The sequence below is a fragment of the Salmo trutta genome, chromosome 4 (assembly GCF_901001165.1).
Source record: "Salmo trutta chromosome 4, fSalTru1.1, whole genome shotgun sequence".
Taxonomy (NCBI): Eukaryota; Metazoa; Chordata; class Actinopteri; order Salmoniformes; family Salmonidae; genus Salmo; species Salmo trutta.
Window position 1 is genome coordinate 17,316,927 of NC_042960.1, and position 15,235 is coordinate 17,332,161.

Sequence of the window (15,235 nt, forward strand, 5' to 3'; positions counted from 1 at the left end):
ATTTGGCTGAGAGAGAGAGAGAGAAAGAGTGTCACGTCCTGACCCTTGTAAGAGGTCATTTGCCATAGTAGAGCGGTCAGGGCGTGACAGGTGGTTTGTTGGGTGGTTTTGGGTTTTCTGTTTATATGTGTTTTTTTCTAGTATTCTATTTCTATGTTTTGTTTTCCATGTTTTGGCCGGGTATGGTTTCCAATCAGAGGCAGGTGTCTTTCGTTGTCTCTGATTGGAAGCCATAGTTAGGCAGCCCATTTTACCTTTGGGGTTTGTGGGTAGTTGTTTTCCGTTTTGTCTGAGTACCTTACGGAACTGTTGGCTGTCGTTTTGTTCTTTTGTTTAAGTGTTCTCATAAAATAAAGTAAGAATGAGCACTCTACACGCTTCGCCTTGGTCCCCTTTCATCGACCGTTGTGACAGAACTACCCACCGCCAACGGACCAAGCAGCGTGCATTCTCGAGGAGTAAGAGCAGGACCAAGCAGTGTGGTTCAGAGGAGTGGACCTGGGAGGAGATCTTAGATGGGGCAGGACCCTGGACAAGCCCTGGGGAGTATCGTCGACCGCAGTGGGAGATTGAGGCAGCGAAGGCGGAACGATGATACTGGGAGGAACGGCTAGGCAGGCAAGAAGAGACTGAGAGGCAGTGGCAAAAAATACATTTTGGGGGGGGGGCACACGGGTAGATTGGCGATGGCGAGGTTAAGACCTGAGCCAACTCCCCGTGCTTACCTTGGGGAGCGAGTGACGGTAGAAGCACCGTGTTATGCGGTGGTGCACACGGTGTCGCCCATGCGCACTCACAGCCTGGTGCGCTCGGTGCAAGCTCCTCACCGTTGCCGTGCTAGAGTTGGCCGGCAGCCAGGGAGAAGTGCACCGGTTCAGCGCGTCTGTTCTCCGGTGCGTCTCTTCGGCCCAGGTTATCCTGCACCTGCTCTACGCACGGTACCCCCCATTCACCAGCATGGCCCAGTTCATCCTGTACCAGTGCTCCGCCCTTGCCGGACTATACCCAACGTCGAGCCAGGACGGGTTGTGCCAGCCCTAAGCGCCATACCTCCAGTGCGCCTCCAAGGCCCAGTGTACCCTGTGCCTGCTCCGCGCACTCTCCATCCAGTATGCCACCATAGCCCAGTACGTCCTGTGCCTGCTTTGAGCACGCGGTCCTCAGCGCGTCTCCCCAGTCTGGTGAGACCGGTTCCAGCTCCCCGTAGGAAGCCTGCAGTGATGATCAATGGTCCGCAGCCTCCAGCGATAATCCATGGCACGAATCCTCCAGTGATGATCCATGGCCCGGAGCCTGTAGTGTTAATCCATGGCACGAAGCCTCCAATGAAGATCCGTGGACCGGAGCCTGTAGGGATGATCCATGGCACGAAACCTCCAGTGATGATCCATGGCCCGGAGCCTCCAGTGATGATCCATGGCACAAAGCCTCCAGTGATGATTCATGGCGCGGAACCAGTAGTGATGATCCATGGCACGGAGCCTGCAGCGAAGGTCCCCAGTCCAGAACCTACAGAGACGCTCTCCAGTCCGGAGCCTCCAGCGACGCTCTCCAGTCCGGAGCCTCCAGCGACGCTCTCCAGTCCGGGGCCTCCAGCGATGCTCTCCAGTCCGGGGCCTCCAGCGACGCTCTCCAGTCCGGGGCCTTCAGCGACGCTCTCCAGTCCAGGGCCTCCAGGGACACTCTCCAGTCCGGGGCCTCCAGCGATGCTCTCCAGTCCCGGGCCTCCAGCGACGCCTCTCAGCCCGGGGCCTCCAGCAACGCCTCTCAGCCCGGGGCCTCCAGCAACGCCTCACAGCCAGGGGCCTCCAGCGACGCCTCTCAGCCAGGGGCCTCCAGCGACGGTCTGCAGCCCAGGGCCTCCAGCGGCGGCCTGCAGCCCAGATCCTCCAGTGGCGGTTATCTATTATAGAATGTGCCAATGTTTGTGAACGATTCCCTTAATTTGGTCAGAGCACTTTCAATAGCGGGTAGTTAGAACGCAAGAATGCGTCTTTTTGCGAGACTGACCTTGAAAAAGGTCATGTCTCGTTTTGTTTTGAATTTTATCAATGGCAATATTAATCTGATCATTTTCTTTGCGTCTCAGCCATATTTCTGTCGAAATCTGATTTTTTTTGCAAATTCTTTTGATTCGACAGAATTGGCTATATGGCAAACTATTTTTCAAGGGAAGTGGGTGACAACTGTCAGCCCTCAACAAACTGTTACGATCAGTAGGTTTCCTGTAAAGATCAGTGTATAGAACATTATTTTCACACAAGATCAGAAGATCAAGAAAACTGATTTGACGTGTATCAGATTGCATAGTAAATCTCAAATGTTCAGAACAAGAGTTAAGAAAAGCATGGAATGCCTGGAGCTGTTTTGCATCACCCCTCCATAGAACAAAAATGTCATCAATATACCGTTTCCAAATAATGATGTAAGGCAAGAAAACATTTTTGAGAGGATTGAAAATAGACTGTTTCTCCATGTAACCCACATACAAATTAGCATAGTTAGAATCCATGGGGGATCCTATAGCAGTACCCTTCGTCTGAATAAAGAAATCATTTAGAAACATGAAATAGTTATGTGTGAGCACTGTTTCAGCCAATGTTATAATGCAGGCACTGGAAGGTAGTTCATTAGGGTCATGTTGCAGAAGAAAATGTTCCATAGCTTCAATACCGCCCTCATGTGGAATATTAGTGTATAACGACTCAACATCAAAAGTAACTAACAAGGTATTCTCAGGGAGAGGATTGAGAGATTCAATGATAGAGATCATACTGCTGGTGTCCTTTACAAAGGAGGGGAGCTGTTCTGCGAACGGTCTAATAAAAAAGTCAACAAAAGTAGATAAAGGGGCCGTTATGGCATCAATGCCCGCTACAATAGGGCGCCCTGGAGGGTTTGTAACATTCTTGTGTAATTTCGGCAAAGTATAGAAAGTGGCAATTTTAGGGTGTTGAATATTCAAAAAGTCATGTTCTTTTTTGGTTATCTGACCAGAACTTAAATACCCATCTAGGACAGAAAAGATAATATTCTGAAATTGGGAAGTAGGGTCACTTCTGAGTTTCTTGTAAAAGGTGTTGTCAAGCAGCTGTCTATGACACTCATTTACATAAGCTGTCCACCATGAATACCACCGACCCACCCTTATCAGCAGGACGAATAAGGACTGACGTATCAGATTGTAAATCAAGCAAAGCTTGTTTTTCATCCTTAGGTAAATTATGGAAAGATTTGGACTCCTGTTTGTTCTTAAAGAGATGAACAACATCTTTTTCAACGAGTCTGCAATTTGTCTCAATAGAGTGATTGCGATTGGCTGGAGGTACAAAATAACTCTTACTTCTAAAAGGAGTCAGAGTATGTGCAGGTGAGTAACCTACTGGTGCAATAGAAACATCACGATTAGGGGAGCTAAAGTATTCCCTAAAACAGATGTTTCTAAAAAACTTAAACATGTCTACCTTAACATCAAAATCGTTGCACTGGGTTGTAGGGACAAAGATAACCCTTTATTAAGCAAAGAGACATGGGCAGGGCTCAATATCTTGCTTGATAAATTAAAGACACTCAGTCCCGTGGGTTCTGGGACCGTGTGAACGGTCTCCTCTGCCTCTGATAGTCTTTTCTTCTTACCCCGAAAAAACTACCACTGGAAGCCGATGAGGCGCTAGTTGTAGAGTGTTGGTCAGACGGGGGTGGATGGAAGGAAGCGTCATCCCTCCTGCGTCTGCCATGGAGAGGAGGAGCAGGACCTCCTTTGTCAGGGTTTCGCTCAGAATATGAACTGGTATTTTTCAATGTTGAGTGCAATTCACCATTTTCTACTGTGTTTAGAAATTGGAACACTACTTTCTCAAAGAAAAAAAAATGATTCAATGTTTCATTCAAAAAGTTTATTTAATGATAGATAGAAAGATGCATAGATAGATGGACAGGTATACTGAACAAACGTATAAATGCAACGTGTAAAGTGTTCATATGCCACACCTGTTATGGGGGGTGGATTATCTTGGCAAAAGAGAAATTCTCACTAACAGGGATGTAAACAAATTTGTGCACAATATTTGAGAAAAAGACCCTTTTTTTTGCTTATGGCACATTTTTGGGATCTTCAAATTTCAGCTCATGAAACATGGGACTAACACTTTACATGTTGTGTTTATATTTTTGTTCAGTATAAATATAAGATTACTGTTTATAAACATAATTTGGGGTGCAGGTTTGTAAATTGTTACTCACATGGTAACTCATACTGTAAATGTTTTATGGATAAATTATTCAACCCAATTACATAACCCAAAATGGAATTATATTAAAACAGTAATGAAGAAAATGTACTTCTACGTGTTTTACATACTGGATTGAATATTAACAAGATAAGACGTTACAATGTTTTTAAAACAGTGCAGTGGTCAGCATTAGTTCCTCGGCCCCTTTGACACACTTCAGTGATATTCCCAAAATAACTCAAAGTAAATATAATAAAGGTAATTGGTATTTTGTCTTGGTGAATTTAAATACAGATATAAAGTAGTACCAATCAGTTAATAATTAAAAATGCAACTATGATCAAATAACACAATAAAAAAGTATACAATAGGATTTGGATGTCACATGTTGAAGGAAAGGTTTTCTAATCTTTCAGTTATTATCCATATTAATCTAACAGATAAAACAAGTGCAAGCTGCTGTATTCAAGATGCAAATAAATAAGTAATGTCTTTGAGAGCCTATATGGTTAAGTATAAATACAGTCACTTCAAAGAAAAGGTATATGCATTTAATATTCATAAGCAGAAAAAAAACTATATGAATTCTTAAGGATTGTCACAAATATCATACTTCACATCAAAAAGTACAATTAGGTGTGTTTTTGTTTGTGTATGTATTTGGGGGAATGTACATGAAATACATATCTATTTTGCCAATTAACACAGGCACAATCCATTGGGCATTCTTCTGCCAAAGCAGGTCCTTAATCTTAAGGCTGTCTCTATGAGAGCTGGAAAACCGTTCATTGGTGAAACCAATGCCACAGGAGCTATGACACAGGCTATTAGTTAGCCAGCAACTGGACCATTAGCAGTGCCAAAGTGAGAGGCAAGGCAGCCAGACAGAAGGCAGTGGGTCGGGGAGCACTTCCTGAATTGACTGATGACTCTGGAAAAAGTAGAGATATGGTTCAGTGAATGATGAAAGTGGATTGTCTTTTCATGTTTCTGTTCAAATGTTGACTTTGCTCTTACAGATGTGTAGTTGTATGGTGACGATTAATACATACCAACACTGACGCTGCCCGATATGATGTTCAGGGAGGTATTACTGATGGTGAAAGTTGCCTGTGCGCTGGATGCGCTGGGAACTGAAGATTTGTTTCTGAACACGACAGTCATGTTGGTAACTACAGATCCTTTCCTAGGAAAGAAAATAGACAACCCACAGAAATCATTATCATCACTGCCATCATCAAAGTTTTTAAGTCGGTAATGAGAATTCATACTTACTTGAATGAGTTGACAATGGAACGAAGGAAGCTTGGGGTTTTAGCAAAAATCGTGTTCACCTGCATTGAAAGATTACAATATGATTACCAAAGCTTAACAAAATTCGCATGAAAATTAAAACAGGGCCAGAACTCACAGGGCCAGAGTCAAAACACCAAGCGCTACAAGAAGGTGCCCCAGACCCTCCTCCTAATTGGGATTTTTTTTTTGTCTGAGAAAGGGGAATGGTGTAAATCAAGAGGACTTGATGTGTTCTGAAAAATGAGATGTTGAGGATTATAATAAATAACGCTTTGATGTCATAGAACAAAGCCCAGACAGATTGCTCAAAATTGACCTTGAATTGGATGCCTGTCCACGTCGTAAAGACATCGGGAGATCCCATAATCCCATAACAACGGATTCAAAGGTTGCATGTTCAATATCAGTTGTAGGCACTAGTTTTTTATGTTTTTGTTTCAAATCTATCCCAAACATTAACCGTTAACTTAACCTTTTGGAATGAATGCCTAAATGTACTGTTTTAACCCTATTAAAAACCTTAACCATTAATGGAAAAGGTGTTATGCTATACATAAATGCTGACATGCTATACAACTTCAAATTTCAAAGTTAGGAAAACGCCACTCAAAAACTGTCTTTTGGTATTTGTTTCATTAGTCCATTGTTGATATAATCCCAAAAATGTTTGCATGTCAGCAATCACATTTTCAAGATATTTAACCTTCAAAATACAGAAACACAGCAGGTATGATCCATTTTGCATCATAAGATGCTGCGTTTGCTTCATTTGATGCAAAATGCATCACATTGACTGTATTTCTGCATTTAAAATTTGTATATCTTAATGACTTGATTACTGACATGCAAAACTGTAAATGTTTCCCATGTTGTGCACATTGTACTCTCTGTTTCCCATAACAGCTGTTAGGCAGGCACAAGGGTTCATAGGCAGGCACAAGGGTTCATGTCCACTAAAAAGACTGTAAAAAAAAGTCTGGACATTGTTCTCAATGGGGAGGTCCCAGAGTACGATATCTTTGTACTGAATAATCTTTGGTTCTACCTAACAATAGGATGCCCACTCATATCCAGTCTCTTTGGTGTGGTGTGTATTGATGAAAATGGATCTGGATACTTACCTCCGAGACCACTTTGCCAGCCAGAGCCTTGAATGCTGAAGAGGACGGGTTGGCAAGATCCGAGGTGAATGTCTCAATGAGACTGAACTGAAGAATCAGAGTTCCTTCACTAGAAGATGGAGGGTCAGTTGATGCGACAGCAGTGGTGGTGGCTGCTGCCGGAACAACGGTGGTGGTGGCTGCTGCCTGAACAGCAGTGGTGGTGGTGGCTGCTGCCGGAACAGCGGTGGTGGTGGCTGCTGCCTGAACAGCAGTGGTGGTGGTGGCTGCTGCCGGAACAGCGGTGGTGGTGGTGGCTGCTGCCGGAACAGCGGTGGTGGTGGCTGCTGCCGGAACAGCGGTGGTGGTGGCTGCTGCCGGAACAGCGATGGTGGTGGCTGCTGCCGGAACAGCGGTGGTGGTGGTGGCTGCTGCCGGAACAGCGGTGGTGGTGGCTGCTGCCGGAACAGCGGTGGTGGTGGCTGCTGCCGGAACAGCGGTGGTGGTGGCTGCTGCCGGAACAGCGGTGGTGGTGGCTGCTGCCGGAACAGCGATGGTGGTGGCTGCTGCCGGAACAGCGGTGGTGGTAGTTGAACGAGCTGTTGTGTTGACAATTGGGGTAGTTGATTGTGCTGTTGTGTTGACTACTGGGGTAGTTGGAGGAGCTGTTGTGTTGACTACTGGAGTAGTTGGAGGAGCTGTTGTGTTGACTACTGGGCTAGTTGAACGAGCTGTTGTGTTGGCTACTGGGGTAGTTGGAGGAGCTGTTGCATTGACTACTGGGGTAGTTGGAGGAGCTGTTGCATTGACTACTGGGGTAGTTGGAGGAGCTGTTGCACTGACTACTGGGGTAGTTGGAGGAGCTGTTGCATTGGCTACTGGGGTAGTTGGAGGAGCTGTTGTGTTGGCTACTGGAGTAGTTGGAGGAGCTGTTGTGTTGACTACTGGAGTAGTTGGAGGAGCTGTTGCACTGACTACTGGGGTAGTTGGAGGAGCTGTTGTGTTGACTACTGGAGTAGTTGGAGGAGCTGTTGTGTTGACTACTGGGGTAGTTGGAGGAGCTGTTGTGTTGACTACTGGGCTAGTTGGAGGAGCTGTTGTGTTGACTACTGGGGTAGTTGGAGGAGCTGTTGTGTTGACTACTGGGGTAGTTGGAGGAGCTGTTGCACTGACTACTGGGGTAGTTGGAGGAGCTGTTGTGTTGACTACTGGAGTAGTTGGAGTAGCTGTTGTGTTGACTACTGGGGTAGTTGGAGGAGCTGTTGTGTTGACTACTGGGGTAGTTGAACGAGCTGTTGTGTTGACTACTGGGGTAGTTGGAGGAGCTGTTGTGTTGACTACTGGGGTAGTTGGAGGAGCTGTTGTGTTGACTACTGGGGTAGTTGGAGGAGCTGTTGTGTTGACTACTGGGCTAGTTGAACGAGCTGTTGTGTTGACTACTGGGGTAGTTGGAGGAGCTGTTGTGTTGACTACTGGGGTAGTTGGAGGAGCTGTTTTGTTGACTACTGGAGTAGTTGGAGGAGCTGTTGTGTTGACTACTGGGGTAGTTGGAGGAGCTGTTGTGTTGACTACTGGGGTAGTTGGAGGAGCTGTTGTGTTGACTACTGGGGTAGTTGGAGGAGCTGTTGTGTTGACTACTGGGGTAGTTGGAGGAGCTGTTGTGTTGACTACTGGGGTAGTTGGAGGAGCTGTTGTGTTGACTACTGGGGTAGTTGGAGGAGCTGTTGTGTTGACTACTGGAGTAGTTGGAGGAGCTGTTGTTTTGACTACTGGGGTAGTTGGAGGAGCTGTTGTGTTGACTACTGGAGTAGTTGGAGGAGCTGTTGTGTTGACTACTGGAGTAGTTGGAGGAGCTGTTGTGTTGACTACTGGGGTAGTTGGAGGAGCTGTTGTGTTGACTACTGGAGTAGTTGGAGGAGCTGTTGTGTTGACTACTGGGGTAGTTGGAGGAGCTGTTGTGTTGACTACTGGGCTAGTTGAACGAGCTGTTGTGTTGACTACTGGGGTAGTTGGAGGAGCTGTTGTGTTGACTACTGGAGTAGTTGGAGGAGCTGTTGTGTTGACTACTGGGGTAGTTGGAGGAGCTGTTGCACTGACTACTGGGGTAGTTGGAGGAGCTGTTGTGTTGACTACTGGAGTAGTTGGAGGAGCTGTTGTGTTGACTACTGGGGTAGTTGGAGGAGCTGTTGTGTTGACTACTGGGCTAGTTGAACGAGCTGTTGTGTTGACTACTGGGGTAGTTGGAGGAGCTGTTGTGTTGACTACTGGGGTAGTTGGAGGAGCTGTTGTGTTGACTACTGGGGTAGTTGGAGGAGCTGTTGTGTTGACTACTGGGCTAGTTGAACGAGCTGTTGTGTTGACTACTGGGGTAGTTGGAGGAGCTGTTGTGTTGACTACTGGGGTAGTTGGAGGAGCTGTTGTGTTGACTACTGGAGTAGTTGGAGGAGCTGTTGTGTTGACTACTGGGGTAGTTGGAGGAGCTGTTGTGTTGACTACTGGGGTAGTTGGAGGAGCTGTTGTGTTGACTACTGGGGTAGTTGGAGGAGCTGTTGTGTTGACTACTGGGGTAGTTGGAGGAGCTGTTGTGTTGACTACTGGGGTAGTTGGAGGAGCTGTTGTGTTGACTACTGGGGTAGTTGGAGGAGCTGTTGTGTTGACTACTGGAGTAGTTGGAGGAGCTGTTGTTTTGACTACTGGGGTAGTTGGAGGAGCTGTTGTGTTGACTACTGGAGTAGTTGGAGGAGCTGTTGTGTTGACTACTGGAGTAGTTGGAGGAGCTGTTGTGTTGACTACTGGGGTAGTTGGAGGAGCTGTTGTGTTGACTACTGGGGTAGTTGGAGGAGCTGTTGTGTTGACTACTGGGCTAGTTGAACGAGCTGTTGTGTTGACTACTGGGGTAGTTGGAGGAGCTGTTGTGTTGACTACTGGAGTAGTTGGAGGAGCTGTTGTGTTGACTACTGGAGTAGTTGGAGGATCTGTTGTGTTGACTACTGGGCTAGTTGAACGAGCTGTTGTGTTGACTACTGGGGTAGTTGGAGGAGCTGTTGTGTTGACTACTGGAGTAGTTGGAGGAGCTGTTGTGTTGACTACTGGAGTAGTTGGAGGAGCTGTTGTGTTGACTACTGGAGTAGTTGGAGGATCTGTTGTGTTGACTACTGGAGTAGTTGGAGGAGCTGTTGTGTTGACTACTGGGGTAGTTGGAGGATCTGTTGTGTTGACTACTGGAGTAGTTGGAGGAGCTGTTGTGTTGACTACTGGAGTAGTTGGAGGATCTGGAGTAGAAGTAGTAGTTGGAGCTGAGGTTGAAACAACTCCTGCAAGACAGCAAATCATCAGATATCATTATGTGTGTATAACAGAAGATGTGTTGATCTTAAAGAAAATATAAACATTAAGCATTGCATACAGTTTTGACAACATCTGATCATTGTTAACTATCAGAATTGTATTGTGACATGACACAATAGAATAGATTACTTAAGGTCCAATCAATAATCGTTTCTAGGAATTTGTTTCAGTTGTTATAATATTCTTATAATGTTAAACAGTTAAGTAATATAGAGACCAGATAACTATAATTAATTTAATATACTCAAACTTAGGACGATAAAATGCAGACATATAAAGAAGTGCAGCAGTATGATAACTTGGTATTTAAAACACATGAGGTAGAGGGAGTGCAGGGAAATACTAAGTAATTTAGAGTTTAGAATTTAGAATATTATTAAGGTGTCGTACTTGTTGCCACGATAGAAGTTGTGTTCAATGGGAGAGTGAAATTAGAGCTGTTGCTTGAGACATTCTCTTTCAAGGTTGTAACCACTTCACTGGACTCAGGGACTGAGCTGGCATTGTTAAATATCAGGTTAGTGTCTACCTCAATCGAACCTTGACTGGAAAACAACACAATGAAAAACAATTAATATGATACCAGTAAAGCAGAATCATATTTAAATGCTATGACAATTATGAACACTTACACAAAATAATTGATTAATACAATTATCTTCAAATTATTTCCAATAATGTCCCAAAATAAAAACTCAAGAATAACTACGTACCTGAAACCTAGAACCTCTGTGCGATTAAAACTGGACCCATATCTGTTTCGATAAACTGTGTCCAGCTGTAAAAGTATTATAAGCAATTTTAGCAATTTATCTTGAGAAGTGAAATGTTGACATAAACAATTTGAGGGAATGTGTCCGACATAATGACAAATATGAAACCTATTTGGGGGATGAAATGCCCCTTTAAGAACCTGACAACTGTACAACTGAAGATGAACAGTATTAAAAGACTGGAAAGTAAAACAGAATTTACCTCTGTAGCCACAGTACTTGCTAATGCTTTGAACGCTGGTGAAGAAACATTTTTCAAATCTTCATTGAAGTTTTGCTCCAATTTGAACTGCAACTTAACCTTTGGTGGTGGAGGAGCAGGTGTTGTGGTAGTGGTTGAAGAACCAGTTGTAACTGTGGTCAGAGCAGCTGTGGTTGTTGTTGGAGTAGCTGTGTTTGTTGTGGGAACAGCTGTGGATGTTGTTGGAGTATCCGTGGTTGTTGTAGCCCCAATTGTAGTTGTCTTTGGAACTGCTGTGGTTGTTGTGTGAGCAGCTGTGGTTGTTGAGGGAGCAGCTGTGACTGTTGTGGGAGAAGGTGTGACTGTTGTTAGAACAGATGCGGTTGTTAGGGGAGCAGCTGTGGTTGTTGATGGAGCAGATAGGGTTGTTATAGCCGCAGCTGTTGTTGTCGTAGAAGCAGCTGTGGTTGTTATGAGGGAAGCTGTGCTTGTTATGGGAGCAGCTGTGGTTGTTGTCAGAGCAGCTGTGGTTGTTATAGCCGCAGCTGTGGATGTTATAAGGGAAGCTGTGGTTGTTGTTGGAGCGGCTGTGGTTGTTGTGGGAGCAGCTGTGGTTGTTGTGGGAGAAGATGTGGTTGTTGTGGGAGCAGCTGTGGTTGTTGCAGGGACAGCTGTGGTTGTTGTGGAAGTAGCTATCGTTGTTGTTGGAGCAACTGTGGTTGTTGTTGGAGCAGCTGTGGTTGTTGTGAGAGCAGCTGCGCTTGTTGTGGGATCAGCTGTGGTTGTTGTGGGAGCAGCTGTGGTTGTTGTGGGAGCAGCTGTGGTTGTTGTGGGAGAAGATGTGGTTGTTGTGGGAGCAGCTGTGGTTGTTGCAGGGACAGCTGTGGTTGTTGTGGAAGTAGCTATCGTTGTTGTTGGAGCAACTGTGGTTGTTGTTGGAGCAGCTGTGGTTGTTGTGGGAGCAGATGTGGTTGTTGTGGGAGCAGCTGTGGTTGTTGTGGAAGTAGCTGTGGTTGTTGTGGAAGTAGCTATCGTTGTTGTTGGAGCATCTGTGGTTGTTGTGGGAGAAGCCGTGGATGTTGTGAGAGCAGCTGTAGTTGTTGTAGGAGAAGCAGTAGTTGTTGTTAGAGCAGCTGTTGTTGTTGTGGGAGAAGCTGTGGTTGTTGTGGGAACAGCTGTAGTTGTTGTGGGAGTAGCTGTGGTTGTTGTGGAAGCAGCTGTGGTTGTTGTGGGAGCAGCTGTGGTTGTTGTGGGAGCAGCTGTGGTTGTTGTGGGAGCAGCTGTGGTTGTTGTGGGAGCCGCTGTGGTTGTTGTGGGAGCAGCTGTGGTTGTTGTGGGAGCAGCTGTGGTTGTTATGGGAGCATATGTTGTTGTTGTGGGAGCAGCTGTGGTTGTTATGGGAGCAGCTGTGGTTGTTGTGGGAGCAGCTGTGGTTGTTGTTGCAGCAGCTGTGGTTGTTGTGGGAGCAGCTGTTGTTGTTGTGGGAGCAGCTGTGGTTGTTGTGGGGACAGCTGTGGTTGTTGTGGAAGTAGCTGTGGTTGTTGTTGGAGCAGCTGTGGTTGTTGTGAGAGCAGCTGCGCTTGTTGTGGGATCAGCTGTGGTTGTTGTGGGAGCAGCTGTGGTTGTTGTGGGGACAGCTGTGGTTGTTGTGGAAGTATCTGTCGTTGTTGTTGGAGCAGCTGTGGTTGTTGAGGGAGCATATGTGCTTGTTGTGGGAGCAACTGTGGTTGTTGTGGGAGCAGCTGTGGTTGTTGTTGCAGCAGCTGTGGTTGTTGTGGGAGCAGCTGTTGTTGTTGTGGGAGCAGCTGTGGTTGTTGTGGGGACAGCTGTGGTTGTTGTGGAAGTAGCTGTCGTTGTTGTTGTAGCAGCTGTGGTTGTTGAGGGAGCAGCTGTGGTTGTTGTGGGAGCAGCTGTGGTTGTTGTGGGAGCAGATGTGGTTGTTGTGGGAGCAGCTGTGGTTGTTGTGGGGACAGCTGTGGTTGTTGTGGGAGCAACTGTGTTTGTTGTTGGAACAGCTGTGGTTGTTGTGGGAGAAGCTGTGGTTGTTGTGGGAGCAGATGTGGTTGTTGTGGGAGCATCTGTGGTTGTTGTGGGGACAGCTGTGGTTGTTGTGGAAGTAGCTGTTGTTGTTGTTGGAGCAGCTGTGGTTGTTGAGGGAGCAGATGTGCTTGTTGTGGGAGAAACTGTGGTTGCTGTTGGAGCAGATGTGCTTGTTGTGGGAGCAGCTGTGCTTGTTGTGGAAGCAGCTGTGCTTGTTGTGGGAGCATCTGTGGTTGTTGCAGGGACAGCTGTGGTTGTTGTGGAAATAGCTTTCGTTGTTGTTGGAGCAGCTGTGGTTGTTGTTGGAACAGCTGTGGTTGTTGTGGGAGCAACTGTGGTTGTTGTGGGAGCAGCCGTGGATGTTGTGAGAGCAGCTGTAGTTGTTGTGGGAGAAGCTGTAGTTGTTGTGGAAGCAGCTGTTGTTGTTGTGGGAGAAGCTGTGGTTGTTGTGGGAGCAGTCGTGGTTGTTGTGGGAGCAGCTGTGGTTGTTGTGGGAGCAGCTGTGGTTGTTGTGGGGACAGCCGTGGTTGTTGTGGAAGTAGCTGTGGTTGTTGTTGGAGCAGCTGTCGTTGTTGTGAGAGCAGCTGTGCTTGTTGTGGGATCAGCTGTGGTTGTTGTGGGATCAGCTGTGGTTGTTGTGGAAGTTGCTGTCGTTGTTGTTGAAGCAGCTGTGGTTATTGAGGGATCAGATGTGCTTGTTGTGGGATCAACTGTGGTTGTTGTGGTAGCAGCTGTGGTTGTTGTGGGAGCAGCTGTGGTTGTTTCGGCGACAGCTGTGGTTGTTGTGGAAGTAGATGTCGTTAATTTTTTACAACCACATTTGTTACTTTGTTTTCTATGTCAAGTAGAAATTTAAATGAACGACTTCACCTGTTTGGTACCGTATCACACCCCCTACGTTGTGATTTATTTTAATAGAATTGCACAGTCTTGAATTGACCATTCCTTGCATATGCAAGTTATAATTAACTGATATGTTATAACAAATTAGTAACTGTAAATCTATGATGAACAACTAGTACAAATAATATGTGAGTCTTACGTGTTGCCACAATAGAGGCTGTGTTCACTGGGAGAGAGAAATTAGAGCTGTTGCTTGAAACTGCGTCTTTCATCGTGTTAGCCACATCACTGTTCGCAGGGACTGAGCTGGTATCGTTAAATACCAGCTTAGTGATTACCACAACTGAACCTTGACTGGAAAACAACCACAATTATTCTATTAAATTATGATTTCATCAACAGATCAGATTTATGTTTCAATTCTATGATAATTATGAACAATTAAACAAATGACTTCTACCTTAAATATAACCCCGAACAATATGTCTGAAAAAAATGCTTAGAATTACTTCTTACCTGAAACCTATAACTTCTATGCGAAGGAAACTGGATCCATATTTATTTTTGTACACATTTTCCAGCTGTAAAAATAATATGAATATATCATGTTTTATACATGAATATGTCCTGAGACATTGCGTTGGTTTTACATTGAAATATACCTTACAACTCACCCTAACCCTAATGTAAAGGTTTGCTCATCATTATGAAATATTTCCTTCATTACTTGTAATCTACTTCTAAATCAATATATCAATCAATCATTTAAATTCAGTCGAAGCAATCATTGAGTAGAAAAGTTTTAGATTTTATTCCCTGATTTAATAACATGATATTTTGTTTACTGAACTGACTAGACTAAGCCTTTTTTGTTAGGGAATCAAAAAGTATGATCTTAAAAGGGTTCAAAATGAAAGTTAAACAGTATTTACCGCTGTAGCCACAGTATTTGCTAATTCTTTGAACTCTGGTGAAGAAACATTATTCAAATCTGCTGTGAAGTTTTGCTCCAATTTGAACTCCAACTTAACCTCTGGTGGTGGAGGTGCCGGTGTTGTGGTAGTGGTTGAAGAACCAGTTGTAACTGTGGTCAGAGCAGCTGTGGTTGTTGTTGGAGTAGCTGTGGTTGTTGTGGAAGCAGCTGTGGTTGTTGTGGGAGCAGAAGTGGTTGTTTTGGGAGCAGCTGTGGTTGTTGTGGGAGTAGCTGTGGTTGTTGTGGAAGCAGCTGTGGTTGTTGTGGGAGCAGCTGTGGTTGTTGTGGGAGCTGCTGTGGTTGTTGTGGGAGCAGCTGTGGTTGTTGTGGGAGCCGCTGTGGTTGTTGTGGGAGCAGCTGTGGTTGTTGTGGGAGCAGCTGTGGTTGTTATGGGAGCATATGTTGTTGTTGTGGGAGCAGCTGTGGTTGTTATGGGAGCAGCTGTGGTT

At 45.5% G+C, this 15,235-nt stretch overlaps 1 protein-coding gene and 1 long non-coding RNA gene across 2 annotated transcripts; both read right to left on the reverse strand.

Annotated features, from left to right (window-relative positions):
• Nucleotides 1–3,881: 3,881 nt before the first annotated feature.
• On the reverse strand, nt 3,882–12,630 carry LOC115191611 (mucin-5AC). Its single transcript, XM_029749398.1, has 7 exons — nt 12,566–12,630; nt 11,051–11,475; nt 10,506–10,521; nt 6,650–7,385; nt 5,508–5,566; nt 5,285–5,418; nt 3,882–5,163 (listed from the first exon to the last, which is right to left on the reverse strand). The coding sequence occupies exons 1-7, from the start codon at nt 12,628–12,630 to the stop codon at nt 5,060–5,062; spliced, it is 1,539 nt and encodes a 512-aa protein (XP_029605258.1). The 3' UTR covers nt 3,882–5,059.
• Nucleotides 12,631–13,051: 421 nt separating this feature from the next.
• On the reverse strand, nt 13,052–14,978 carry LOC115191939 (uncharacterized). The gene is made up of 4 exons (XR_003877803.1): nt 14,746–14,978; nt 14,330–14,394; nt 14,013–14,167; nt 13,052–13,743 (listed from the first exon to the last, which is right to left on the reverse strand). It is a non-coding gene; the product is annotated as an uncharacterized LOC115191939 (long non-coding RNA).
• Between the last annotated feature and the right edge of the window lie 257 nt (nt 14,979–15,235).